At 37.9% G+C, this 27,418-nt stretch overlaps 1 protein-coding gene across 8 annotated transcripts in view; it reads left to right on the forward strand.

Moving 5' to 3' along the window:
* The window catches only part of col11a2 (collagen type XI alpha 2 chain), a 98,980-nt gene extending 75,313 nt beyond the window's left edge, over positions 1–23,667 (forward strand). For all 8 annotated transcript variants that reach the window (XM_031891216.1, XM_031891218.1, XM_031891221.1 and 5 more), the window contains 23 exons: positions 1,118–1,171; positions 2,579–2,686; positions 3,921–3,974; positions 4,068–4,121; positions 4,336–4,389; positions 5,098–5,151; positions 5,240–5,347; positions 5,954–6,007; positions 8,371–8,424; positions 9,173–9,226; positions 12,183–12,236; positions 12,335–12,442; positions 13,103–13,156; positions 13,245–13,298; positions 15,074–15,181; positions 15,713–15,766; positions 16,800–16,835; positions 17,126–17,179; positions 17,265–17,514; positions 18,543–18,652; positions 18,967–19,035; positions 21,709–21,942; positions 22,570–23,667. In XM_031891216.1, coding sequence (XP_031747076.1) covers positions 1,118–1,171; positions 2,579–2,686; positions 3,921–3,974; positions 4,068–4,121; positions 4,336–4,389; positions 5,098–5,151; positions 5,240–5,347; positions 5,954–6,007; positions 8,371–8,424; positions 9,173–9,226; positions 12,183–12,236; positions 12,335–12,442; positions 13,103–13,156; positions 13,245–13,298; positions 15,074–15,181; positions 15,713–15,766; positions 16,800–16,835; positions 17,126–17,179; positions 17,265–17,514; positions 18,543–18,652; positions 18,967–19,035; positions 21,709–21,942; positions 22,570–22,716 — 1,980 coding nt within the window. In that variant the 3' untranslated portion in view covers positions 22,717–23,667. The remainder of the gene's footprint in view (positions 1–1,117; positions 1,172–2,578; positions 2,687–3,920; positions 3,975–4,067; positions 4,122–4,335; positions 4,390–5,097; positions 5,152–5,239; positions 5,348–5,953; positions 6,008–8,370; positions 8,425–9,172; positions 9,227–12,182; positions 12,237–12,334; positions 12,443–13,102; positions 13,157–13,244; positions 13,299–15,073; positions 15,182–15,712; positions 15,767–16,799; positions 16,836–17,125; positions 17,180–17,264; positions 17,515–18,542; positions 18,653–18,966; positions 19,036–21,708; positions 21,943–22,569) is intronic.
* Positions 23,668–27,418: the final 3,751 nt, after the last annotated feature.

Genomic DNA, 27,418 nt, shown 5'->3' on the forward strand with positions numbered 1-27,418 from the left:
AGTCACGAAATATTCATACCAAACCATTGTAAACAGCGGCAGAGCCCTTCTGAATTTTTCGCGCCCCAAATGTCTAACTAATTCGTAATTCAAAAGCTGTTGCTTGACAACTGGAGGTCTCTGCCACATTAGGGATTTTTAAAAGAATGTTTACCAAACACATCAATTACAATAATTCAACCAACAGATCTCAGTTACAAACCAATTACATGGTAGGTTTCAGTTTTAAATTATAAATATCATGTAACACAGGCAATCTTTCAGTTACTCTATGTTTCTGCACCCTAGCAATATAATATAAGATATAATCGAAATATAATGGATATAATTAGGAAAAGAATAGTTAGGAAATAAAAAGGAGGAATACATTGACTATACTGTTCAGTAGTGACATGCATGCAGGCTTGAAACCTGTGGGTCATGCAGGTTCAGGCCAGCAAAATACATCTTAGTGTCCCCCCCAGTTCTACCTCCATAGATGTAAACTGTATGAAATCATTATTTTAATTTAATCTGGCCCTCAAACATACTGTATTAGATATAGCTGGCCTACTACATGTACAGCACTCTTAACTGTATCTGTCTGCCTCGTTTTACTTCCCCTTTATATTCATCTTTTATATCAATAAATAGCCATCATAAAATGGGTTGTGTAAGGCAGGTGGACTGAGATTGTTCTTGAAATATCAAAGATCAGCAGCAGTAATTTGTTCCCTTTCATATGTACACAGTGTGCTTTCCTTATGCAGCTATGTACAGCAGGCCTGTGGCTCATTTCACCCAGCTACACCCCAGCTGAATCAGTCCTTCAAGTCTATATGAAGATAAAACATATAAAAGTAATAAATAGTGCAGTTAACAGATATGAAAACATTATATCCTGGAAGAATATAGTGATTTAGAATGTTTTTAATGCCCTTATTATTTCTTGGTTCACTGTCTACAATAAATCTTACTCAGAATATAGAGGAAAGATAAGTACAAGAAACTCTGCTCCTCTTGGTACTTAAACATTAACTGTATTATCAGATACATTAATTTTCACTAATGAATGGTATGTTTCCATATTTCAGTTGTCATATTTTTTTCCATGCATTCTAAATATTTCTTTTTTCAGGGACCCCCTGGCCCATCTGGTCCTATTGGTTCTGTTGGACAACCAGGAGCTGCGGTGAGTAATTAACAACCTATTTGTTCCATACACCATTCATAATTTAAGTTATATACTCTGCAGATATTTACTTGTATTTATTCCTAGATCAGGAGACTTTAGGGGTCATTAAAATACATCTTCATAAACTGGGAATTTTCTCAGTGGAATTCTTCACAATTTAAAGGGTAACTAAACCCTAAACATGCCAAATTTTATATGCAAAACTTACTCCACCAGCCAAAAGTTTCAGCATCTCAATAGCCGTAATGATCCTGAACTTCAAACTTGTCACAGGGGCTCCTTATCTTGGAAAGTGAACACTCACATGCTCAGTGGGCTCTGGGCAGCTGTTAAGAAGCTAAGCTTAGGGGTTGTTGCAAATTATCAAGCAGAAAATTAGGTTTGCCTGTCATATAAGCTGATAGTAAAGGGTTGATTAATAAATTCTGATGTTAAATGCACTGGTTTCTCAGCTGTCATGTAGTATCTGTATTAATTACTAATCAGCCTTATATTGGGACATTTATATCCTATATATACAGTATATTGTGAGTAGGTCCCTAAGCTCAGTAAGTGACAGCAGCACAGAGCATGTGCAGGGAATCAGCAGAAAAGAAGATGGGGAGTTACTTGGGCATCTTTTGGGGCACAGATCTTCACTGCTAAAGGGCTGTGGTTGCCTTGGGCTGGTACAGAACCCAAAACGTAATGTACAGTATTTCTGCCCACCTTCTTAGTTAGCCTTCAGTCCTCTTTTAAACTGGATTTATCAAAGGGCAGGAAAGTGCAAAGCCCAAAAAAACAGCCACTTTATGCCAAATCAAAAAACAGCTATTTGATGCCACTGAAGTGTAAAGTTCCATTGGGTGCTCAAACCTACAGCTGTTTGGGTTCACCAGATCCACATAGCATATAGCATTACAATAACTAAATCCACTGACCCAGAATCAGCCCCATGTGGCATCAGCCTTAGGCACTGAGCTTTCTTGGTTCCGAGAGCCTCATGGGAGGTGTAGAGAAAGAGCTGGCAGTCAGTGGCACAACTATAGACGAAACAGACCCCACAGGGGGTCACAGGGGAAGGCTCAGGGTACGGGGGGCCAGATCCTTGTGTCTGCTTCCTCTGTAATTGGTGAATTCTCCACTTGTTCTCAGGTAAGGCATGAACGAAGTGTGTACCTCAATACTTTTTGCAGGTGTTGAGTTTTTTCTCGGTTTGATGCCTGGGGAAGCCCAAGTGCAATGTTTGCTAAGGAATCATGTACGTCAGCCGAAAAGTAGGGCGGTATTTTGTTCAAGATAGTAGAAAGGAAACCTAGGAACAGAACTAGAAAATACAGATCCTTTATTAAATTGTACCTTTCATTTGCCTTATTATGCCTTATTATTATTATATTACATAATTCTTATTTGACATCTATTCAGGGTGCTGATGGAGAGCCTGGCCCCCGTGGACAGCAAGGAGTGTTTGGGGCAAAAGGAGATGAAGGAACACGAGGATTCCCAGGAGCTCCAGGACCCATTGGACTTCAGGTGGCTGTGTAACTATACAGTGTAAACATAAAGGGGGAATTTATAAAAGTGGAGAAAGTATATTTATGGAGTAAAGGTGGTGTTAAAACTAGTGTATATATCAGGTGTCCCCAACCTTTCTTACTCGTGAGCCATAGTCAAATGTAAAAAGACTTGGAGAGCAACACAAGCACCATAAAAGTTCATGGAGGTGCCAAATAAGGGCTAAGATTGGCTATTAGGGAGCCTCTATGCACACTATCAGCTTACAGGGGGCTTTATTTGGTAGTAAATCTTGTTTTTATTCAACCAAAACTTGCCCCCAAGTCAGGAATTCAAAAATAACTACCTGGTTTGGGGGCACTGAGAGCAACATCCAAGGGGTTGGGGAGCAACATGTTGCCCCCGAGCCACTGGTTGGGGATCACTAGTATATATTATATTCTCTATACATTCTCCACCGAAATTAATTTTCAGAAACAGTTTAAAGTAAAAAAAAGTGCATTTTTATATCATTTTATATATAAAAATCACCTTATTGCTAACTTGGAACAGGTCATAGAAATCTAAGTTTTTATCTTGAATTTGCATTATTTTGCTGATTTTTGATTAAGGCAATATTAGCATTTTGTGTCAATATATCTTAGAAATGTTTATTTTTTGCCTTTAAGAGGGGCCTGGATGAGTTTTTGAACAAGCAGAATATCCAAGGCTATTGTGATACTAATATCTACAGTTAGTATTACTGGTTGTATATATATAGTTTATGTATGTGAGTGTATAGATTGGTTAGTATAGGTTGTGTGCTGGGTTTACTCGGATGGGTTGAACTTGATGGACAATGGTCTTTTTTCAACCCTATGTAACTATGTAATTTAAAGGGGAAGTAAAGCCTACCTTGCAAATTTTTAGTTTTATCACCAGTGTATTATTATTGTGTATGGGCTCCAGCCCCCTTCACAATTGCATCACTGCCACTTACCTCAACTTATGCTTCCATAACATGTCCAGTGTGGGGGAGTGTAGCAGGAACTTTTGCCCAGATGGCAGCCCCAGTGGACCCCTGACACCCCAGTCTGACATTGAGCTAATTGGGCTAAATTTAGGGTTCAGTTTGGTGGTGTGCTGGTAAAGGTTTATTGTTGGGTTCTTTATTGTTGGGTTCAGCGCATACATGGTAAGTCAATGTACAATTGAATTATTTGTTTTATTTATAAGTTTACCATATTATTTAACAATGCTCTTTTTCTTTCAGGGATTGCCAGGGCCATATGGTGAGAAGGGAGAGACTGGAGATGGTGGACCTATGGTAAGCATGAAAATCAAGGCCATGTGACTTGCATGTGATTGCATATTGGGGATATTCACAAATACTACTTTTGTTGCTTTGTTACTTTTGTAGGGACCTCCTGGCCCCCCAGGACCACGTGGACCTGCAGGACCTTCTGGTGCTGATGTGAGTAATAGACCTTACACCTAAATTGCCATGGCTTTCTAGAATCCACCATATTCCTTCTTCTTTTCCCACTATTTGCCACCCCTTTATTCAGCCACTGATTTTCTTTCTATCCATGTACAGTAGCCACTCTTAACATTTTCTGCCTGAACCCCCACTTTTAATTTTATTCTGAATTTGTGTTGTTCAAATTATGTTCTCTTTCTTTCTGTAGGGCCCGCAAGGTCCTCCTGGTGGAATAGGAAACTTGGGTCCTCAAGGAGAGAAGGTAAGTTATCACTGGGTTTGGGAAAAAATTATTTTGGAATTTGGATAAATATCTTAGAAAATGACACTGAAATCAGTCACATGATTCAAATCCAAGTATGATTTTTTAGCTGGGGATTTGTTGATTACCCAGATTTTTCACAAAATGGAAGAAAGACCCCAACCATCTCAGACTGTCAGGCACCATAGTCCATTTTGCAGTACAGGTATGGGATCCCTTATCCGGAAACCCATTATCCAAAAAGTTCCAAATTACGGAATGGCCATCTCCCATAGACTCCATTATAAGCAAATAATTCTAATTTTTAAAAATGATTTCCTTTTTCTCTGTAATAATAAAACAGTAGCCTGTACTTGATCCCAACTAAGATATAATTAATCCTTATTGGAGACAAGACAATTCTATTGGGTTTATTCAATATTTAAATGATTTTGTGCAGACTTAAGTTATGGAGATCCAAATTACAGAAAGATCCCTTATCTGGAAACCCCCAAGTCCCGTACCTGTAATACCAAAATATTGTCGCTTTTATAAACAGCCCATATCTTACAAGCACATTTCCAAACCCCACCCACAAAATGCAAGGTGGGTTTAAATTAGTTCAAATGCTTAGATTTTAAAATCATTCTAAATCAGATTTAGACAGAATTTACAACCATAACACTCTTTAAACACTCTTTAAACTTTGTTTAAAACTCATGCTTGCAGGGTGAACCAGGTGAGACAGGAGTGCCCGGTATTAAAGGAGAATTTGGGCCCAAGGTAAGCCATACACTACAAATATTGGACAAATTTGGATTTCTTTTTCAAAATCATGTCCTTATTAACTCACTCGGTATATTGACTTCAGGGGCCACGTGGGGACCGAGGTGAAAAGGGAGAGTCTGGGCAGCCAGGAGATCCAGGACCTCAAGGAGTTAAAGGACCTCCCGGAGATGATGGGCCTAAAGGAAACCCTGTAAGTACAGAATACAGTAATATGGTTAGCTCAACAAAATATTTACAGTAAATTATTTATTCTCCTTGAGAAAAGTCCTGTTGAGGACCGAAATGTCATGATCATTTTACAGGGTTTGCCAGTCACAAAATATTTGGCTGTGCACCCCACGAGAGAGATATATATATTTTTGCATCAGAGTACAGACACTGCAAGGACTGATACATAAATATATATATATTTTAGACAAGAATAGGCGGCACTCAAGGTGCAAAAAAGTGTATTATGTCCATAATAATAAAATGCATCTTACAATAGCCTGCATAGCATAGAGCATCCAGCAATGTTTCGGGCATGCAATGTGTCCTTTATCAAGCTCAAACAAACAAACTATATATATATAGTAGAAATACAAAAACCTGTTTTGTTCTGATATATATCTAGAGCTCTGGATTCATAATTATGTAAATATACACAGCTCCCTGTGATTCATGTATATACTTCATATTGTAATTGCGAATAGTTACTGCTGGCATTATTCTGGTATCAGCTGTGATTCACAAATAACTAACTAGAGGAATTCAATTGTATTTTTAAATGTGCTGATGATTTGCAAATGTGTTGCAGGGTCCTGTTGGATTCCCTGGAGACCCCGGACCCCCAGGAGAGATGGGACCAAGAGTAAGTGGCGTGTTGGTGGAGAATGTATTTCATAGTATCATTTAATAGGAGTTGGAATCCATTGGGTCCTGGAGGAAGAGTTCATTAAATTAAGGGAAAATAGGAAACAATGGGGTTGATTCACTAAAGGTCGATAAGCGTTATCGCATGCTTTTTTGCGTTAAAACTGACGTGAAAAAAAAGTGCACGATTCGCTACAGTATTATTGCATGCGTTAAGTCGCATATCGCGTGCGTTAATTTGCGTGCAACCAAATGTGTTAATTTTAACGAATTGCGTTTATTCTCACGCAGAAATAATACTAACGCATGATTCACAAACACATATCCGCGCTAAATATCGCATTAGTCTGTGCGAAAATTAACACCTACTTGGGGCAGGCGGTAATTATAGAAAAGTACAGTTCATGAGCTTTTGGCAACACAATATGGACTTTGCAGTGTTTTTTATTCAGAACAGTAGTTTCCCGAAAGTAATGGCATGTATGGCTAACATGGCGTGCAGTTTTTTCGCACACGGTGACAATTTGTGCGCGCTGCGTTAATTAGCGCGCGTCGCTTCAAATACCGTACAAAAATAGTCTTCGCGACTTAAATAACGCAAGCAGCAAAAACGCGAAAAATAAGACGCATTAAAATTTTTAACGCATGCTATAAATAGCGCTTGTTTTAACGCACCTTAGTGAATCAGCCCTAAAGTTTTTTATTGTTTTACTCGATCAGTTATATTCCCTTGGAAAGTCCATGGAAACAAATGACTGGCACTATCATAGTTTTGTATTCATTTTATACAGGTTCATTCTGCCATGATACTACAGTATATACAGACAGCATACAGGGAGTAACAAAGATCTATAGAACTACAGGCTGCTTACCTTTCATTCCATTTCCCATTCCTACTTTCTGCCTGATATCCATATCTTTTCTCAGCTTGTTCATTCCTTAAGTAATTGTGCAGTGCTACACAAAAAACTTTCATACATATACTTATATATTATACTGCACTTTATATATTTATAATTATATTAATAAAAATGAAATAGAAAAAGATAATAGTGCAGAGTGCCCCCCATATTCCACGAATGCTGCTTCCTTTTTGTGCCCTTATATTATTGCTTGATGCAAGCTAGATGCAAAAGTGTTTCTAATTATTCCTGCTCTTTGTAATTATCCTCTCGTTTCCTACATTTAATATTTTATATTAGTTGTGATTTTAGTAGATAGAATATTTTTTGTATAATACCTAAGCTTATCTAATCATGTACCATGCATGTACCACTGCTGTGCAGTTACTAATATATCAGGGATAGTGTAATGTTATTTTGTAAAGTTTGCACCAGGTCTGTTAACCTATAGAAACCAATTAGCAGGTAGCATTTATTGGTCACCTATTTAAAAGCATGCTTCTTATCGGTTGCCACAGTTTGCTAAATATGTTGCAAACTTGTATTTGTGACATTTATTAAATATCCCTAAATGAGACCTTCTGTTGGTTTCTTTAGCTTCCATTTTTCTTATCTCTACAACTTAGAAAGAGTATGTGGTAACCCTGATAAAAATATGAGCCTGGGATGTTTATCTTGCTGGATGTGGGACATTTAAGGCTCTAGAGGAAATTCTAAGTGCAGCTATAGAACTACGGCCAGGAATTATGTGAGAGATTAGTGGTGGGGCACAGTGTGTTTCATCATCAGCTGATAATAAAGGGAGTTGTGGGGGAGTGTAGATATGGATGCTAAGGAACAAGGGGCTTATTGAAATGTTTAGATTGGTTGGTATTACTGCTGGAACTGAGAGGGGGACCTGTGAGATTATTGGAGGTCTTATATATAGGGGCTGATAATCACTATAGATCCATACAGCTTACCTTTGTAAATGCAGATGTCTACATTTATATGTGAACATGCCATTCAATTCTCACATATACCCAGCAGGGTCTGGGTAAATCCAGATGTAGCCAAGCGACAGACATAAACAAGATAAATCTTCATTCACATAGTAGAGACCTACATTTCAGCTGTATCTCCAGCCTTTTTTTGAAGTGAACCAGCAAGCAAATCATTATCAATAGGAATATCAAATGGTGGGAATAGCTGACATTAATATGTGTGAGTAAGACCACAGGTCTGTTTACTGAAGATCAAATTAGGCAAGGGAAAAAAGTCATCAAAGCAAATCAATGGAAAGATTGGGTTTTATCATATGTAGCAGAAAAATAAACAATACCATATAGGCATACGCAAAATATTACACTTTAACAAGGAAAATTTAATGACAGAATTCTTAGTATAAGGCAAAACATTTGTTTGTCTTTAAGATTAATTTCTTATTTCCTAACTTGATTGTATTATGCACTACCTTTAGGGACAAGATGGAGCAAAGGGAGATAGAGGAGAGGATGGAGAGCAAGGAGAAGCGGTGAGTGTTACTGGGAACATAACATTTTTATTTTAGTGTCATTAATGTGAATGTTTTAAATAATCCAGAGCTCAAAGCAAGCCTTTCAGAAATCTGCCTGCCTGGCTGTTTATTCCGCATTTCTGGGAGTCAAATAATGTGATGTGACGGGAAGCCAGAGTGGAGTTGTGCATAACTATAGTCTGGCTATGCTAGGCTAAAAAGATAAGTAATAAATAGTAACAATAACAATAAAATAATAGCCTTATAGAGCAATAGAAGGCAACTCATTCAAATACTATAAAGGAAGACCAATTGAAAAACTTGTTAAGAACGGGACATTACGCCAACTTAAATGTTGCCTTAAAGGTGAACTTCTTTTTTAAGAAAGAAATGCTAAACCTGGTAAAATCTTGACTTGTATGAGCTATTTAGCAGATGTTAAGTAGTTCTCCAGGGACCAGCAAACTATTACGTTTTAGTAAATAGAAAATGCTCAGGTATGCATTAGGCCTTCTGGTACTCAAAATAAAGGCCTTACCATCTGTCTCACCCACTGCCTAGAATTCACTTTGTGCTCTCTAGACTGGAGGTCAGACTCTAATTAAACATCAGCAAAGATTACATATCCATTGTGTATGGTTTCTTATAATATGTATCTGTAATGCTTTCATTATGCAAGCCAAGTATAATTACAAAATAATAGTATAAATGCATCATCTACTGGTTCTAGATAAACAGTATAAAGACAATATTCTTTCACTGACAGGGTTCTCCTGGTCCTACTGGTGAGAATGGTCCTCCTGGTCCAGTAGGAAAGAGGGTAAGTGTAATTACATATTATTCCTATATCCTTTCCTATGCTGACAGATCCTAAAGTGCCTATGTATTCATCATTCAAGTGTCCGCTATCCTGCTGTCTTTTTCCATCACCCTGGGCATTTTTCTGGCATATCTGGATTAATCGGGCAAACGTTGGAAAAGTATTAGATATGGCCTTAGTGACAGGCAAGTTAAGAAAACACATATTTATATGCAGTTCCTGCAGAACATAAGTGCATAGATATCTTGCCTGTGAGATTGCATTGCATCAGTGCAGTTACCCATAACAAACCATGAGGCGTTGCCTGTAATCAGCAAAGTGAAATAAATAAAAACAAATTTGATTGGTTGCCTTTTGTTTCACCAGTGATGCAGTTTATTACTTATACGAGTCTATTAGGTAATAAAGCCTTACTTGTGCAACAAGGATCTAACTAATGCAGTGCAGTGGATTTATGAATAGCTACTTATTTTATATGCCATTGCATGTTGGTTGTCTATGGAATTGGGAAGAAATTACATTAAAAAAAATGTCCAATATTTTTTCAAGTGCCTCATCCCCTCCCTTTTAAATACTAATGCATGATTAGGCTTACTTATGGTCTTTTTTACACTTGATAGTGTTTGCCTGACTTTAGGTGGCATAAGTAATTGAATCCAATGCAAAAGGTATTGTCGTTCTTTCACATTTTATTGAATGATTGAAGTTACTAGAGTACACAGAGGCTTAAATTATGTGCAGAGGAATGTGGTGGTGAGTGAATTAGTATTAGTAGTGAATCAGTACAATTAGGAAACACACATCATGAAGTTCTCAGTTTTGTAATGACTCTCAATTCCATTTACTTTATTTTTAAGGACTACTGTCCTGAAAAACATGTGTTTTTACAAAATGCATTTGTTAATAGAGCTTCTCCAGCAGAATTCTGCATTGAAATCTGTTTTTTAAAAGTGCAGATTTTTTACATTTTGAAATTTCACATGGAGCTAGCCATATTCTTCATTTCCCAGGGTGCCACATCCATGTGACTTGTGCTCTGCTAAACTTCAGTCACACTTTACTGCTGTGCTACAAATTGGAGTAAAATCACCCCCCCCCCAAAAAAAAATCCAAAGTATTCCAAAAAAATCCAAGTCTGGCTCATGAGTAGGAGCATGAGTAGGAGAAATAATAGGTTAACTCAAAGCAGTTCTAATGTGTAGCACTGGCTCCTTCTGAAAGAATATTAAAACAAAAAAATATACATTTGTTGGTTTAAAGAAGGAAAGCCATTTTGGCATTTTACTGCCAATAGAATAGCCACATTAGTGCCACCTAGAACGCGATATTTATTCTGCAGAAAGCTTTACCATACCTGAGTAAACATCCCTAGAAGCTCCCTCCCTCTGTTTAAGATAGCAGCTGCCATTTTAGCTTGGTCTCCTTAGCTGCCTGCTGCAGCTCTAGCATAGATCACACATTCTGATGGGAGGGGGAGTAAATTCTTATGAATTCTTATGGGAGGGGGGAGCAGGAGAGGAGAGAGCTGGATAGACTCTGGTCCCAGGAGTAAAGGATTTTTCTGAGAGAAGAAGTCAGATACCAAAGTACAATCCTGTTTCTTTTGATAGAGGAGTGCAGCATTACTGTAAGTGCTTATGGCTGTATTTACATAGACTTTTCTGATAAAGCTTACTTAGTTTTTACCTTTCCTTCTCCTTTAGGAACACATTTTTAAATGGTAGATTGAATTGTTTGCTATGTAAACAGTGTAATTTAGAAATAGCTAGTAGTCCCCTAGAGTTCTTTATGGTAACTAGCAGGTTGGATAAAGGAGCTCTAACCAACATACAGAGCCTATCAGCCATATATGCAGCAGCTTGCATGTTACCTAAGAGCAGAGTGATCTAAGAACCATGCAAACAGTGATAGTGACACTATTAAACAATGACCATGTTAAAATAACTATAGCAAAGTCATGGTTGTTTCTCTTCCTATATGGCATTTTTAGAATAAACTCAACTGGATATCAGTAAATATAATATTAACAAGTATCATACTTGACAAACGAGCAATGCTTTAGTGAACATGGGATACAGAGGTCTGACAAAAAGTAATTGACCGGCACAACGAGTGTAGTGCAAGCGGGGCTTAGCCCCTGCGTGTTTATTCAAAATAGCAGCAACGTTTTGGGGGCGTACCCCTTCGTCATGCGGGGCATGACCCCCGAAACGTTGCTGCTATTTTGAATAAACACGCAGGGGCTAAGCCCCGCTTGCACTACACTTGTTGTGCCGGTCAATTACTTTTTGATGGACTGTGCTGGGAGTGCCGACTCTCTGGTCTGTGCACCGAGTAAGAATTGCTGGAGGAGGTAAGGGTGTGCTGGGTGAACTTTCTTTGTTATACAGAGGTCTGATACACTTTCCCACCGTGGTTGTGGCCAGGCCCTTCAATCCACAATACAATATAAATACGGAAAACCAAGAATGGCTTTAAGGGTGAAGACACACAGACCTACTAGTAGCAGCTACTTGTCTCAGCTACAGAAAAAGACAATGCTAATCATTTACTGATAATTGTCTCTATGTGTGTTTTAGCAGAGGCAATTCTCAGTACTGTCTATGGCAGGGTATTTTCTGGAGTTTAGTAGCCATGAAAACGTAGCTGCTACTAGTAGCCCAGAGTGTCTTCACCCTAAGGGTCAATACATCATTTTTTTTACTTTCTTTTTCTCTTTGTTTTCCTCTTTTTGATCTTGTTTTTAATGCCCTGTGTTAATATATTTATATGCACCTTATGATAGAAAGTACTCTACTGGAATTAATAGTGACACTTATTATCGGTAGTATGGGCATATAATGTAAAAGAATGGGTAGGAGGGCCAGTCCTGGGCATAGCAGTATTAGTTTACAATTACACTCTGCATATTGTTTCTAATTCATTCTGCACTCTGTCTTGGTTCTTATTTTTTTAGGGTCCTGCTGGTCCATCTGGCCCTGAGGGGCGACAAGGAGAGAAAGGGTCAAAAGTAAGGTCCACTTGATCAATTTACAGACAAACTCTATAAATCTACAGTTTTCTAGGAGACCATCTGTTGATTAACTTTTTGCTTTGGATTGTTCTCAGGGTGAGCCTGGTGCTTTAGGCCCCCCTGGTAAGACAGGTGCAGTGGGACCACAAGGAACTGCAGGAAAACAAGGACCTGAAGGTCTCAGGGGACTTCCTGGAGCTGTGGTGAGTAATGAAGAGTTAAATGATAAAGAGAGAGCTGAATAATATTCCTTTGTATATTTATTTCAATGTTTGTCCTTCCTGTTTGTACCATTAAAGCATTACAAAAATATCCAACTCTCTATATACGTTGTACAGTGATATACTGTATATTTAAGGCACTGTTATCCTGCTGTTGGATTTGTTTTATCAAATTACCTGTCAGTGCTGCTATGGACAATGCTTTCTTTGTGTAACCATAGTTATGCTGACAAATGCTGTTATTGGAGCTGCCAGGTGCATAATTTCATGGTCTCCGGGCCCCCACTGTGATTTTGTGTGTGGGTGTCGTGGGAGACCCACCATTTTGCTTCTGTCCCCGCATGAAATCACAGGTAACTACAAGGAAGCTTCCTCAATAATTAAGCAATGGAGGTTGCTCTCACAGCACTCTGTAGCAACCCTCATCAGTTAGTGTTGCTGTGGGTGCTGCTCTTGTTGATCAAGCATAATATACCCCATACAAAATGTTTATAAGAAGTCATCTCAATGTTTAGAGATCCTAATAGAGAACACTTGTGTGACTTCCAGTAGCCTTATAAATGTATGAACTACAGTGGCTAAGTGAGTAATATGTTTATATAGTACACAGCCATTTTCCTCATTTTCTGCTATGTTTTGTAGGGTGAACAAGGACGCCCTGGAGCTACAGGACAAGCAGGACCACCTGGACCTATGGTAAGGGGGGGGGGTTGTGTGTGAGGAAAACATTATATTTGGTAGCTAAACCACGTAACTTTATGTAACAAATGTGTCTCATTTATAGGGACCCTCTGGACTGCCAGGGCTAAAGGGTGACACTGGAGCAAAGGGTGAGAAGGTGAGTAAACTACATTATAGTGTATGGGATGTAAATATATTTATCTATCTCTCTTTATCCATCTGTTTTTTAATTTACTGCACTGGTGTCATGCAAAAATTAGTACAATAATGTTTTTATTATACACTATGTTCAGAATTGTTCTTGATTTGTTCTTGAGCAGTTATTTAGGAGGTAAGTGCTGCCCTGATGTGGCCTAGTGGATGTTCCCCCCTCACGTTAGGTTGGGGGGGGGGGCATTGCTAGTTAAGAGGGTGCAATAGCGCTCTCTGCACTAGAAAAGCTGAAAGTCTGATTTATGCAAACTTCCACCCATCAGGTCAGGACTGGAATTCAGAATAGGCCCTGGCATTTCAAGTACACAGAGGCCAAACAGTACCCCCACCAGACCAATAAATATTGACTGTCTATGGCATCTTACAGCAGCCCCTCTGGCATTTGTCATAATCCATAGATTGCCAGTCCGGGCCTGCCCATGATCCACCCAAAACCTGTTCACTACCCTACAAGCTGTGCACCTTTAACATCATCCTGGGGTTCCTTATGTTGGAAGTTTAAAGTTGTACCCAGTTGTCTATTTAACAACACAAAAATTTACACTACATGTATGCGATACAGAATTTTGCACTGTCCTACACTGGAATTTTTTTTTTTTAAATGAATGCATTGTGGGTAAAAATATAGGATATTTCAATTATGTTTTTTTGGGGGGGTACTTTTCATTGTAAGCAATTCGTAGTAAATGTTAACATAAAATAAAGCATAATTATTACAATATAAACATTACAGAATCCACTAGGGCATGACAATCACTTGTATAGCTGGACTGCTATAACTCCCTGGCATGATATAGGTCTATTTAGCAATTATTTTGTTTACTTATCTCCTACTGTTCCTAGCTAGCTAGTATTTTAGCAACCTGGTTGGTTAAAAGTATGCTTAATGCTGATTATTTTGAATAAAGCTAAAAAGTAAGTGTGTTGTTTCCAGAAAACATTGCAACCTTACATTGTTTACAAGATCCTAGTCACATTGTTCATGAGACCCCATTTTCCTCTTTTTATAAACATAGTTACATAGTTACATAGGGTTGAAAAAAAACCAGAGTCAATCAAAAGTGGCTAAATGGACACTTCATCACATAACTGACACCTTTTATAATAATACCAATTGTTTCCCACAATTATCAACTGAAAACTGTCCAGTGAGCCACGTGCCTTCGGATTTATATTTTGGTACAGTTTGAATGAAATGTTTCCCCATACTTTATCTTGGCTAAACCTCCTAATCTCTTTCACTCTTATTGTTAAATAATACAGGTATCCCAAGCAGTATTGTGTCATTGAACATTTGGATAAAGTTGAATTACACCTACTGCTGCCTTGTCCTGTGGAATTGGCTCTAAAACTAAAAATGTATCACTAATCTCTTTTGTGAATGAAGATTTGGCTTCTGTTGTCAGCCATAAAGGAAATAGAAACAGACACATGACATCAACCAATGGAATCCCAGTAGTTCCATTATTTCCTGCAGTAAAGTACAACATTTTCCCCAAAATTGACACTGCTAAACATAATGTTACACATTGATTTCAGGCAAAGGGAAACAAAAAAATGTTGTGAAGGAAACATACTTGGGGTGCCTGAGGCAAAGGTGAATCTAATAAAATGATTGATGAATCAAAGTCAGGCTTTCAAGTGGAATATCTTTTTTTCTAGAATCTCTTGTTCTGTCACTCCAGCTCTCAATGACATAACATCTTTTTTTCTGTATAGGGCCATCCTGGACTCATTGGATTGATTGGACCAACAGGAGAACAAGGAGAAAAGGGAGATAGGGGTTTGCCAGGACCCCATGGGTCAGGGGGGCAGAAAGGAGAGACAGTAAGTTTTGCTTTCTTATCTGAACAATTAGAGCCTCTAGCAAAATGCTATTTGGATAGTATTCTTATACTCTGTCAAAACTTTGATTAAACTTTTGTATTGTTACATACATACTTATCATATTTCACTATTTACACTATTCTATTATTAAAGTGGCCACACTGGCCAGACCAATTTGGCAACTTATCAGCCCAATTCTGCCCAGCATGTCGGTGGCCAAATCAGTCCCATGTTCACTTGTTTGGTGACATTGCAAAGTGAGTGGATCTGGCCATGTATGGCCACCTTTACTCAAATTTTTAAAAAAGTATGTTGCTTATAAGTGGGCTCACATGCAAGTGGCTCAGAAATAACTGAGTTTCTAATCTTCTAATACAATCATATGTCAAGTCAGTATGGTGCAACACTGTCTCCTCCCTACCAGACTTCTTGGTATACATACAGATAAATGTATAAAGGAATTTAGTATTGATGATTTTATAGTAAAAGTCTGGCATGTGTTTTCTGATAATTTCTTTTTCTGTTCTATAGGGCATTCCAGGTGTCACAGGTCCTATTGGCCCAGGTGGTCCAGCCGGCTCCCCAGTAAGCAACTCTATGCATATATGGTTTAATTTTACATATATTCTGCATTACATACATATCTGCTAATCATACATTCTGAAGTTGTCAACAGATTGGATCTTTTCTCATTTTAAACTGGTCACGTATAAAATCCAAACACTAAATGAATAATAAGGATTATTTTTTTATTGCTTTGTTTCCCTTTGCTTTGGTAAATGTGTTTTTAGGATTTACCTAATCCACCACTGCCTCTTATTGTATTATTACCTTGTATACTGTGCACAAGGTTGCAGCTCAGTGGGCATGGTCTGACATAATTTGTGGCAATGACAGCCAAACATGATTGTAAATATTCTATATACAGTTTACAATAACACAGTAACACAGTTACTAGTGGATAATGTACCCCCTACTGTAAAATATAAGAATATTATAAATCACTGTGGAGTCCCATAGCCTTGTTTTTAGGACTCTTTTTAGGACTCTTTACTGTATTACTGTATTTACTGTGAACTTCAAGGTGACTTCTTATATCATATTTTACAATAAGAAACATTGTTTATTATAATACACAAGTTTCAGTAAGTCATGTAACAGAAACACATTAAGCACAATTATTATAACTGTTGACATCACTAAGCACCGTTTATAAGGATATAATTAACAGGATATTCATGGCTCTTGTGTCTTATATTGATATAAACAGCAGGTTCTGACATCAGACCTGACTATTTATAACTAAAGTATTCTAAAAACTGTGATTATGACAGACAACCCAATATTTCTTTACTATAGTACCTCTACGTGGAAATAATATCTTCATTGTGTTCCATGGTAGAGTTGTTGATTAACTATATCCTTTAGCTTTGGACAAGCTTAAAATGTAGCTTTTGTTAGGGGTAATACAATAAATGTGGCAAAGTTTGAATCAGGTCTAGTAACCCAAATGTACCAATCAGATGTTAATAAACCTGGTACAAATGTGACTTTTATTGCATTCTCTTATAAGCTTATTGTGCCATACTCTAACCAATCTGTATTTTCTTTAATTCAGGGTCCACAAGGTCCTAAAGGTGCTAAAGGAGCCACAGTAAGTATGCTATCTGTCTATCTGTGTCACCTGTTAGTGGATGTTTACATTATCACCTTTAAAAGAGTAATATAATACTATATCATGGAACTCCTCCAATTGGTCAGCACCAGTCTAGACAAAAACAAAGAGGTACAAAGCTTCTCCCTATATATCTTTTCCTGTTTGTCTGGTAGCAGTGAGGTATAGGTCAGGTCAGCTTAAGCCATCAAAACCTTTTTTGCATGTGTGTAATTCAGCTTGCATATGCTAATATTATTGTTATAAACCGGTTATGTCTTTCCACTTAGGGCCAAGCTGGACCCAAGGGACAGAAAGGAGTACAAGGACCTCCTGGACCCCCAGTAAGTGAAAATGTTTTTTTTCCAGAATCAGAGACACATTATGTTTATTCAGAGAATTAAAAATTCTGCATACTTTGTTAATTAGGGTCCCCCTGGTGAAGTGATCCAGCCTCTACCCTTCCAAATGCCTAAAAAGAGTAAACGTTCAATAGATGCCAGTCAGATCATGGCAGATGAGCCTGCTGCTGACTATACTGATGGCATGGAAGAAATATATGGATCACTTAATGCTATCAAAAAAGATATTGAGCTGATGAGGACACCTATGGGCACAAAGGAACACCCAGCACGCACATGCCAAGACTTGAAGCTCTGCCACCCAGAACTTCCTGATGGTGAGTCATTGCATTTATTACTGATATAAGAAGATATGAGAAGTTGTTATTCTTATCATATAACAATAATAATATATAGATGTGTTCTTTGGGTGTAAAAAAACCAAAGTAGCTCTTGCAGACATGAGAAGAACTTAGAAACTCAGTGCTGATTGTGCCCTGCTCATAATCCGATTTAACCACAAGCTGCTTTTTACTTGTATACAAGACAATATTTGTTCTAGCAGTGGTTGAGGAAGAGACACATTTTGCTCCTTTTTGAGGATGAATTGGCATATCCCTTTTATACCTTACTCTGCATGCTAACAGGAAACACTTCTACTGACTAGTGGGTACACTTAGCCCAGGGGACTATATGTGGCATGATAAGGATAATGTTTTTTTATATGCCTTGGATACGCAGACATTTACTCATGTGAGTAGACAAAGTCAGCTGTACCTGGAGAGATAACGGTGCATATTGCTATATATTGCCACGTAGCTGATCATATTTGTTAAACACAATTATTTATTCTCTGAACGTTGGTGCAAAGTGTATTTCAAATCAGGATATAATTCTGGTAGTATATATAAAGTTTGTGCCTTATGGATAATTGCTAGTGATGAGCGAATCTGTCCCGCCATAAAATTTGTGAAACGGAAAAAAAAAATTAGTGAAAAGGCGAAAAATTTGCGAAACACATTTGTCGATTTTTTTTATGTCTGCGTCTTTTTTGTCACCCGTGTCTTTTTTTGGTCGCCCACACTTCTTTGACACAACCGCGCCCAAATGTTGACTTGACCGCGGCCTTATTTGACGCGCGACAAAAAAAATTAAAACGCTGCGAATTTTCACAGAAGTTTAGCGAAACAATTCGCCAATGGCGAAATTCGGAAATTCGCTGTGAATCCATGACTGGCGAAAAAATTTGCTCATCACTAATAATTGCACATGGGCCTTTAGTTTTCTGGAGTTAAGATATTTTATACAGTTCAAGCAGTATTCTAACTTCCATGTATTTTTCACAAAAAATGTTGCTCTCTTTTAGGTGAATATTGGATTGATCCCAACCAGGGTTGCACAAGGGACTCTTTCAAAGTCTTCTGTAATTTTACAGCAGGAGAGTCTTGTATCTTCCCCAGTAAAGACATTGAAAAGGTAAGTGGAATAGTGCAGTTATCATATTATGAATAATAATGGATAATACCCTAAGATGCCCATAGACAGAGGGATCTCTTTGGCATGAGCAGAACAATCAGGCCACAAGGAAATGGGATTGAGGTTCAGCTTCTGACACACACGGGGCAGCCGCTGCTATCCCACTTTCTCCAATGGAAGTCATCCCAAGACTTACTTTAGTCATAATAGACAGCACAATGTTCAAAACTGGCCGCCCCGTTTTTGCTAAAAAAAATATTAGAATTGTCAGAATATATAGTCCTGTATCACCTAGATTAATTCTTCTGTCTCAGGTAAAGATGTCTTCGTGGAGCTCAGAGAAGAGAGAGACGTGGTACAGCCAATACAGGAGTGGCCGTAAGGTAAGCAAACCAAAGGGCAGGGAACAAAAGTGAAAATATTGTCTGTACAAAATACAGGCACTTCTGGGTAGTACTAGTTAATATCAGACATATTCATATATATAATGTTTTATTATTACTGATTATTTTTTCACAGTGATTTACAGTAGGAACTAAGAAACTGGACCTGTCCAATTAGTATTATTTTATTCATATTTCACTCTGATATTCCCCTGTGCAGTTATTTTACATTTGGTTAAGTTATTACAATTCTGATTGTATTTTCCTTCTGATCTTTCTAATACTGACAATAATAGTCTATCCCATTTTCTTTGTATACTTTTTTTTTCTCTCCTCTGCCCTCCTCTTAAAGGGGTCCTCCATATTAAAACTGTTTTTGGCATAATGAAAATGTAATTCTAACAAACTTTGCAATATATTTTCTTGTTTGGTATGTTTTATTGGTTTTAAAGTTTTTTGTTAATATACTTGCTATTAAATGCAATATATGTCTGGCTGTTGCATTCTTTGTACTCCTGGAACAATACTGAAAGCCAGCTGATTAACCCACCAGAAGAACTGATGACTATTACTGTGATTTTAAGAGTCAGACCCAGAGAACAGAAAGGGATAAACAAATTCTTTTTTTGTAGTGATTACATTTACACACAACTTAAAAACCAGTGAAAATGAAGGTACTATTTAATTATTAAAGAGAAAAAGAAAATTATAGTCAAATTATAGTTACATTTTCTTTCATTATTCAAAAAAAAACAGTGGAGAATCCCCATGTGCAGTAACCCATAGCAGCCAATAGAATGTTTGCGTCTAAACAGGTGATCTGTACATGCAACCTTGCTTTAGGTCATTATACAAGTAGAGAACTTGCACCATTTATTAAACAACCCCTTAAAGGAGAAGGAAAGTCTAAGTCACTTGGGGGTGCCAAAATGTTAGGCACCCCCAAGTGACTTAGATCGCTTACCTTTTACCCCGGGCTGGTGCCCCTGTACGGAGAGAACAGCACCAGCCTGGGGTAGCAGCGATCGCTTTCCTTCTTCCTTGTTCGCTGCGCGCGCATGCGCAGTAGAGTGAAAAGCCGAACTTTGAACAGAGAAGTCGGCGTTTCACTCTACTGCGCATGCGTCTGTCCCGGACATTTGCCAGCAGCGCGAATAGGGAGGAAGGAAGCGCTCGCTACAGGTACCCCAGGCTGGTGCTGTTTTCTCCGTACAGGGGCACCAGCCCGGGGTAAAAGGTAAGCGATTTAAGTCACTTGGGGGTGCCTAACATTTTGGCACCCCCAAGTGACTTAGACTTTCCTTCTCCTTTAATGCTTCAGTAATAGAGCTCAGCATACAGAACCATCCTTTATCTCTGCCCCCCAGCCAGGCTTATGTTACCTAATATTTTGTATTCCCATTTTAGCTTTATTCCTTAAATAGTATAACTCATTTTTTTTGATGGGGAATATGATTTTTTTGTAATTTCACATACTAAACAGGTCAAAATCTAAAACTGAATGTCACATTTTAATTTCTGTTCGTATAAGAAAAATCGAAATAAATCAACAGTCAGAGAAGTCTCTGTATAATGAGCAGTTAGTTATCTGTAACTGTGAAGGGATGGGGAAGTTTATTCAGAGGGCTTCTCAGTGGACTTCTGATTTGTTTTGATTGTGCTCCTACGTACAGGAAGTTGAATGTGATTTTACTTTCACTTTTAGAATGTGCCCTGTTTAGTGCAAAAACATTTACATATTTCCTAATTAAACCTATAGGCAAAAAGTATGTACAACACAAGCTCCATTCTTTGATCTAATGTTGATCAAGTGCTAGCTGGATGGACATTCTCTTTTCTGTAGCTTGATGTTTTAAATATTTGTATTTAAAAGCTTGAAAGTACAGCTTTCCTATTGCTGATTTCCCATTAGCATCTTTAAAGGCATAATGTTTTGTTAGTCCTGCTACATGCATCAATATGCATTATCATTATGCATAATAGACTCTAAGTAAAATGTACTTGTGACCAGCTATAAGTAGTAACAATATAGGGCAGATTTATCAAAATGTGAGAGCTTGATAAATAAAAACTCACTAGTTCTGTTTATTCCTATGGGATTTTTAGAAGCAAATTTATCAAATGGTGAGTTCTAACTTTCACTCATTGATAAATATGTTTCTAAAAATCCCATAGGAATAAATAGAACTTAGGTGAGTTTTTATTTAACAAGTTCTAAACTCGCATTTTATTAAATCTGCCACTATATTTCCCATTGTGGCATAGGCCTTATATGCAAAGCCTTGGCTAAGTGGCCATTATTATTCAGGTTGATTGGCTAAAACCATCTTTATCATGTCATAACCCCCCCCCCCCCATATTATACCTTAAAAAGAATTCAGAAAGGCATTTGCCTAGTAACCCAAAGGGGTTTCACATTATGAAGGATGTGGCCAAGCAAGCATTTCTGCTTAGGGGTATATACAGAGACATACCAAAAATCATGCCAGCCTGTACTAACCACAATTCCATGGGAAACTTTTAGGGTGTAGTGGCTCTTTAGGAGGGACATGTTTTTACTTTAGTCCCACTTCTTCAATTGTCAGATCATCATCTCACCTTCATGTCTATCCTGCCTTTCTTCTTGTATTTGCGAGAGTTCCTTACATCTCTCCTCTTTCTGCCTTTTTACAGTTTTCTTATATCGATTCTGAAGGCAATGCTATTGGTGTGGTGCAGCTTACCTTCCTACGCCTTCTAAGTACTTATGTACACCAGAACTTTACATATCACTGCCACCGTTCTGCTGCCTGGCACCTTACCTCCTCTGATAGCTACCAAAAGGCTCTCCACTTCAGGGGCTCCAATGAAGAAGACCTTTCCTTCCATACCACCCCTTACATTAAGGCCTTGAGAGATGGCTGTGCGGTGAGTAGCCATATGGTTCATAAAAAGAAAAAGACAAACTCCTACAAAGGTTTTTAGAAATGGTCTTTCAGTACAGTAAACACTTGATCAGTTTAGAATTTCCTGGCTAATATTGCTACTACTAACTTTTATATATTTTTTTTATATCAAAATTTCTAGTTTTACAGATCATTGTGTCTGTTTATCAAGTAAAAATTCAAGCCTAGTTTTTTATGATTATTTTGATTGTATGGCAGACATTTGATGTTAGTTTTAGAACAGCAGAAATTAAATTCATATTGCAAATTTAATAAATAATATGAACATAAGGAGGCCCTTAACAGATTAAGATCAAGTTATATTACACATGATGGTTACATTACTACCACAACAGATTTTAAGATAGAACTAATTAGGGCTACCTGTTTTATTTCTGAGCTCATTTCACTTGAATGTGAGCCCCTATTTCTTCTGTGTGTAGCCCATATTGCCTCTGTGTGTAGCCCCTATTGCCTCTGTGTGTAACTAACATTGCAGTAACAGCATTTTCAAATTAAAATCTTACTGTTGTAGAAGCAACAAAAACAAGCATTTGATACTTTTTTGTATAAACTCATTTTGTAAAAAAGAATGTCTTTATCTCTGTAGATGAGGAAAGGAACAGAAAAGACTGTGCTAGAAATCTACACACCCCGTGTTGAGCAGCTCCCCTTGACAGATGCCATGTTCATGGACTTTGGAGAGCCCAACCAGAAATTTGGCTTTGAGGTGGGACCTGTATGTTTTCTTGGCTGAGGCAATCGACAAACGAACTTCAACCAATTCCAATCCCTTCTGCAAATAAAATAGAGATCCATCCCTTCTCTCTATTCCTGTACAATCATTTTCGAAGTCTCAGTTGAAAAGGAGCCAGATAAGAATGCCTCCAGGTGACTTGTATAAAGAGACCAAAAGCACTGGTCAATATAGCAGAAAGCTACAGACCAGGGGGACCCTCTGATGACCAAAGAAAGATTTCATCATAGACTCTTAGCTAGAATAATTTGAGGCCTTATTAAAGAAAACCAAGAGTTCAGATATAGGTGTTTGCAACAATGACTTTAAAACATTCACATTCAGGACATTTTTGCCACTTTTTAAAATGGAGATTCTTCTGTAGAAATGTATCCTAAGCCCAACATTTGCCTCTCACCTTTATTTAAACAAAAAAAAATTCAGATGCCTAAAACTGAACTTTATTTTTTTTTTTCTTCTGTGGATAAATGAAAGTTTTAAATATTATTTAAAAATAAAGTTTGTAATGAATTCCCCTTCTGCCTTGCACACACACAATGGGCTAAAAATCTTGTGAAAATATGTTCAGAAGCTGATGGAAAAAAAAAGTCTGTGAAAAATTTCACCTTGGTGCTTGGAGATAAAACTTATTATTTGACCAGTGACATGATAAAAACCTCAAAGGTGCTCAAAGTATTACTGTGTAATGTTTGTAAGTATTTTTTGTATTGTAATATATAATCTATAACTTTGCTGCTTTTTTATTTTTACTCTTGTTTTTTGTTCTTATTTTGGTGCATGTTTATGCATTACTTCCTGTCTAGCCTGACAACTTCCTGTCTACCTTGATTCCTGTTTTCAGCTCAGGATCTCTCCCCTCTGTTTCATGACTTTAAGCTTGCTGTCTGTCTGTAATTTTTTCTTTTTATTTAAATAAATGATGCACAACAGGTAAAACCCACAGAGGAATAAGATGGCAGGATGGGTGTACTTATTAAGAATTGCTTATCATATATACATACTGCACATGCAAGCCTAAAAGTTCAGCATTGTGAATCCACAAGAAAGTGGGAATATTACTAGCTGCCATACACAGACTGACATTGTCTGATGACTCAGCCACAGCAGAACATGTTGATAGCTTATTGGCCAAACAACAGCCGCTCTGACCAAAATTTGACCAGGGATTGGACAGACTTCAGTTTGAAAATATTTTCAGTGAGCAAGGCATTGGGTCATGGATGTGGTCCTCTCCTAATGTGTCTCAAGAGGTTCTTATTTTGATTAAATTGTTCTGGTCCAAGTGCTTTGGACACCACCTGTTCTTACCAACCAAGCAGATCTTTCTCTGTATGGACAGTTCTAGGCTACAATACATTCTTTATTCCATTGGCTAAGGTCTGTATTAACTAAAATCATACGAAAACTAAATACTATATGATACAGTGTTTTCTGAAAAAAAATTACTATTCTTGAAATGATGTTAAGGAATACTAATGTGGTATGATGGTTGTGAGGGAGAGTTCTTAGTGTGGTAACAAATAGAATGTTTACAGTAATTCACATCACACATCAAGTTGGAAGGAGTATATATTGATCGTTTATTTCAGATAGTTTTGTTCCAGGTCATGCCATCAGTTTATAAAATCAATGATATGATGAGTAGTGTGATTCTGTTGTGCTTACTGGGGATCACACTGCTTTAACACAAGTTCAGTTAATAGAGCTTGTGCCAAACACATTCTGCATGCAGTTTAATTAAGTAATATCTATGGTTATTGTTTTTCCTTACTGTCCTCACCATGAAGAACCATTGCTTTGCTTCAAGGCTAAATTAATTTCCTCTAGTCTAAAGGGGCGGCCTCAGGATCTTTGATCTTTTTCTATATCTGTAATGTACTTGTACAGAGTAATCATGTTCCCTCGCAAGCACCTTTTTTCCCAGAGAAAACAACCCCAACCTCGACAGTTGACTCTAACCTCATAGCTTAAATCTTCCATCCCCTTTACCAGTTTAGTTGCATGTCTCTGCACTCTCTCCAACTCCAGGTGAAGGTTGTTCACCTTTATGTTAACTTTTAGGATGATGTAGAAAGTGATGTAGAGAGTGATATTCTGAAACTATTTACAGTTGGTTTTTATATTTTATTATGTGTGTTTTTTTAATTATTTCACTTTTTGTTCAGCACCTCTCCAGTTTGGAATTTTAGCAGCTGTCTGGTTGCTAGGGTTCAAATTACCCTAGCAACCAAGCAATGGTTTGAGTAACACATTGGCATATGAATAGAAGAGTGCATGATTAGAAAGAAAAGTAATAAAATAGAACAATAACAATAAAATTGTAGCCTCACAGAGCAATACTTTTTTGGCTTTTGGGGTCTATGACCCCCATTTGAAAGCTGCAAAAAGTTGGAAGAAAAACTCTAACAAATAAAAAATGAGGACAGATTGAAAAGTTGCTAAGAACTGTCCATTCTATAACACGCTAAAGGTTAATTTGAAGGTGAACCACCCCTTTAATATCTTTTCTTAAACCCTTTTTACATCTATCATGACACTGTCTTTGGGTGATATTTATAATTTTACCTTCAAAGTATTACCTGGGGCTTTTACATTACCTATCTGATCCCCCATGTTCCTCTATGAGGGGGCTGCCATATTTGTGCAGCAGGAGGTCGTTAGCATTAGAAGCTATAACTGACAGGCTGAGAAGGGACAGTCAGGTTGGCAAAACAGTCAGGTTTAGGAATTTCAAGTAACAATTACTTACAAAAGCAGCCCTGTCAGTGAAAAATGATCAACATGACCTATAGGGAACTTTTAATGTACATTAATATTTTGAAGAGTAGTTATTTGTGTCAGTAGCACTTTTAGGACTGGAGCCCAAAACTGAAATCCAGGGGTCTATGACCAAAAGAAGTCAAACAGCCTGTGGTGTCTTTAACTAAAATTGTCAGGGCCGCTTAATAATTTGGGCCCTCAAAAAACCTAGTAGTATGGAGAATAATGATTACTAATGGTGGCCCTGAAGCTTTGTTTACAGACACTTTTAATCTAACATAACTTTTTTTAAGTTAATTGAGTGTAAGGTTGTCACCTGGCTGGTGAAAATTTTTGAGCTAATCTTATTCATAGGGAATGATGGCAGCGATAGAATGGCCTATATTTTGCTGGGTTCATAATGTTGAGCCTTGCATTTTGTTAGTACCCCAAGTAAAGGTAGCACCTGTGTTTGGGGAATTCATACTGCCAGCACAGTTAAAGGGATTGTTAACCTCAAATGAACTTTTAGGATAATGTAGACATTAATATTCTAAGACAATTTGCAATTAATATTTGTAAATTTTTTGTGGGTTTTTCAGTTATTAGTAGGAAGAATGCTGCTTAAACTCTCCCCACCCTCTGTAGCTACTCACCATACACTCTCCAAGTGATTCAGTGCAAAGTGATCACATTCAGGTGCACTCTCCATGGAGCTCCCCACCGTAACGGTATGTTAATAAATAGTAGGAAGGCGTTCCCGTAAAACAGTGGCACTTTATTCTGTCAACCACTGGGAACACAAGACCTTACATGTTTCAGGTACTATGCCCTTAGCCATAGGCTTTATGACTAAGTTGACTAAGATCATAGGGCCCAAAATGCAAGAGGTGTCTTCCTTGCGTTTCCTTTTACCTGTGTCCTGGGCTTGGTAACATCACCCCAGCAACCCTATTGGCTAGGTGGGGTCAGCCAATCAGGGCTGACTCCACCCTATTTAAGCCCAGCCCTCCTCACACACATTGCCTGAACATTGGTTTACATTAAGCACTGTGGCCTGTCCCTAGTTTGTGTTTCCCTGTTCTGGCTCCTTTGTCTTGCCCCTTTGCTTTTCTGCTCCTTTGTCTTGCTCCTTTGCTCCTTAGTCTTGCTTCCTTGCTTCCTTTGTCTTGTTCCTGTTCTCGCATCTTGCTCCTCACTCCTGATCTTTGCCCTCTCTGTCCCATCCTGTCCTGTCTGGTCTATGCCCGCTCCGTCCTGTCTGGTCCCGTCTAGTCTATGACCGCTCCGTCCTGTCCTGTCTGGTCTATGCCCCCTATGTCCTGTCTACACCCAGTCCATTCTGTAACAGCCCCTGCCTGAAGGACTCACTTTCCCATCTCCCACTCGTAACACACAGGTACTATACACAGGTGCTATACACAGGTACTATACAGTTCTAAAGGCTGAATCAGTAGCTGAAATTAAATTGTTTTTTGTCACCTGACATCTATAATATCGCTATCACCTATACTAAAAGATGAATGGTAAGTTAACTCTTTCCCCCTGAAAAAGCGCATTGTGCTTTTATATACTTGTTGTTTTTTGCACTATTTTTTTTTTTATTTTACTTTTGTCATTGTCTTGTTCATTTCTAGTTAGTTACGGTGGAGCCAATGTTGTGTATCAGTGCCAGTGTTATAGTGCCAGTGCCAGATACCTTCAGTACCTACTGCTTCTCACAGCATTTAATGTGCTGGTTTTGTAAATACAGACTGCATCTCACTGTATATAATGAGCCTGGGATGTCAGTACCCACTGCCTCTCTCTCTATAAAACTAACTTAAACACATCTAAAGGGGAGGTTCACATTTAAGTTAGCTTTTAGTATGTTATAGAATGGCCTATTCCTAGCAACTTTGCAATTGGTCTTCCTAATTAATTTTTTTATAGTTCTTGAATAATTTGCCTCTCTCTTCTGCCT

Source organism: Xenopus tropicalis, chromosome 8 (assembly GCF_000004195.4).
Source record: "Xenopus tropicalis strain Nigerian chromosome 8, UCB_Xtro_10.0, whole genome shotgun sequence".
NCBI lineage: Eukaryota > Metazoa > Chordata > Amphibia > Anura > Pipidae > Xenopus > Xenopus tropicalis.